The sequence below is a fragment of the Octopus bimaculoides genome, chromosome 6, assembly GCF_046866305.1.
Source record: "Octopus bimaculoides isolate indiv1 chromosome 6, ASM4686630v1, whole genome shotgun sequence".
Classification (NCBI taxonomy): Eukaryota; Metazoa; Mollusca; class Cephalopoda; order Octopoda; family Octopodidae; genus Octopus; species Octopus bimaculoides.
Genome location: NC_142933.1, coordinates 22735139 through 22737638, shown reverse-complemented (window position 1 = coordinate 22737638; position 2500 = coordinate 22735139). Strand labels below are relative to the sequence as shown.

General features: G+C 40.2%; 1 protein-coding gene across 3 annotated transcripts in view; it reads right to left on the bottom strand.

The window, feature by feature from the left end:
• Positions 1-2500, bottom strand: part of LOC106877771 (active breakpoint cluster region-related protein) — a 57314-nt gene that overhangs the window by 35595 nt on the left and 19219 nt on the right. For all 3 annotated transcript variants that reach the window (XM_089353595.1, XM_089353597.1, XM_089353596.1), the window contains exon 10: positions 1515-1582. In XM_089353595.1, coding sequence (XP_089209721.1) covers positions 1515-1582 — 68 coding nt within the window. The remainder of the gene's footprint in view (positions 1-1514; positions 1583-2500) is intronic.

Here is a 2500-nt window from a genome sequence, read left to right as displayed (position 1 = left end):
TATATATGTATATATATGTATGTGTGTGTATATGTTTGTGTGTCTGTGTTTGTCCCCCAACATCGCTTGACAACCGATGTTGGTGTGTTTATGTCCCTGTAACTTAGCGGTTCGGCAAAAAAGACCGATAGAATAAGTACTAGGCTTACAAGGAATAAGTCCTGGGGTCGATTTGCTCGACTAAAGGCGGTGCTCCAGCATGGTCGCAGTCAAATGACTGAAACAAGTAAAAGAGTAAAGAGTAAATAAAATACGATCAGCGTAGACACCATGAGATATTTAGGGACAACTGATGCAAAACCTATCGCTTCTCTCCTAGATTATAAAATTACAATGGTGCTTATGATATTTGCTGCAAATGAAATACCTAGTATTGAAAGGATTAAAACAATTTCTTGGAACTACACGATGACAATTTCGATCATGGTGAAGTATCGAATAAGATTTGGTTGACAAAATCTGTATGGATGCATGTAGCTGGGATACTTCATGTTCTAAAATTGAAGTCTTCAAATATCGCCCGGTTAATAACAACTACCTGATCTTTGTATACCATCAGCAGACTTCGCTCTATTGAAAGCATCTGACCTCAGTGTAGCTCCCATCTGCTCACCAGTCATGGAGACCATAAAAATATTTTGGGTGCTACCTTTTATCTCTGACTAGGCTCTCAAATAAACAACAATAAGCTCAAAAAGCTGGGTATGTTAAAATGAAGTGCCCAGCTTCTGCAAATTTAGTCTATTAGCAGAACAGATGAGATATGAAAGATTTTCTTTAAAATTCCAAGTTACTGCGCCCATTTATATATATAGATATATACATGAAACTAAGAGTAGCACAAAAAATATATATTGGGTTTATTAAATATATATAGGCGCAGGAGTGGCTGTGTGGTAAGTAGCTATAAGCGCAGGAGTGGTTGTGTGGTAAGTAGCTTGCTTACCAACCACATGGTTCCGGGTTAAGTCCCACTGCGTGGCACCTTGGGCAAGTGTCTTCTACTATACCCTCGGGCCGACCAAAGCCTTGTGAGTGGATTTGGTAGACGGAAACTGAAAAAAAGCCCGTTGTGTATATATATATATATATGTATATGTATTATATATATATATATATATATATATATATATATATATATATATATGTGTGTGTGTGTGTGTGTGTGTGTGTGTGTGTGTGTGTGTGTGTGTGTGTGTGTGGTAATGTTATCTAAATCATGACGAAAGACAATTGTTTCCTGGTCTGTTGGAAACCACTTCCTGCATTGGCGAGAAAGTTTTAAAATAAAACCTGAATATGCACACATGCATAAACATATTCATACACAGACACAGACACACACACACGCACATACACACGCAAATACAAACGCACGCACATGCACGGAAACAGAAAGTAAAGAGGAGAAAAAGAGAGAAAGGCAAAGATAACAAAAAAAAAGACAAAAGGATGCCAACCTTTGACCTGTTCACTCTAACACATCCACCCGTCTACCTACCCGTTGTACTCACCATCTGTTGTTGAATTGTTAGTGTTGGTACCCAGGTGTATGATGTTTCTCACTTTATACTGAAGAGTGCTGAAGTAGAGACAACATCATATTTAACAGGTGGTGGTGGTGGTGGTGATGGCGGCGAAGGCTATGAAAATGGGGCGGTGACGGTGGTTATAGGAAAGAAATGATACCGGTGATGGTGCTTTTCTTGATGATGTTGGTAGTGCTGGTGCTGGTGCTGGTGGGTCATTTCTTGTGATGGGAGTGGTGATGAAGTAGACATGGTGGTGAAGGTCGTGATGGTGGTGATGGTGGTGAAGGTCGTGATGGTGGTGGTGGTGGTGGTGATGATGGTGATGGTGGATTGACGGTAGGTTTGGTGATGGGGTGTTGGTGCTGGTATCGTTATTGGTGGTGGTGGTGGTGGTGGTGGTGGTGGTGGTGGTGGTGGTGAAGGTTATGGTTATAGGGGGTCGTGACGTTTGGATACTGGGGATGATGGCGATTATTATTGACGTGGTCGTGCTAGTGGCTTGGATAGAGTTATCGTTGCTGTTTGTTTAACTGATTTAACAGACAAATCTATGATCTGATCTAACACCATTCCAACCGTGACCATCACGCTGGAATGGATACGACCGGTTATAGTATCATCCAATGTTATCATCCAAGACGATAGGCACGATTTATGAAAGAAACTTGGCTATTATCTCTAATAGCTTCAGTGGGTAATCTTCCGGTATAGGGAGGTAAAAAAAGTAAATAAAAATGCAAGGGAAATAACTTACGGCTTACTAGTATCATCCGTACTACTCTGAAATGTATTTTTCCCCGCCTAAAACAGTATGCGACGGAATTTCCTTTTTTTTTAATAACGATTAGTTTTTTAAAAAATTACAAGAAAAATTTCCGTCGCATGCTGTTTGAGGGGGGGGGGCACATTTCAGAGTAGTACGGATGATATTAGTAAGACGTATGTTATTTCCCTTGGATTTTTATTTA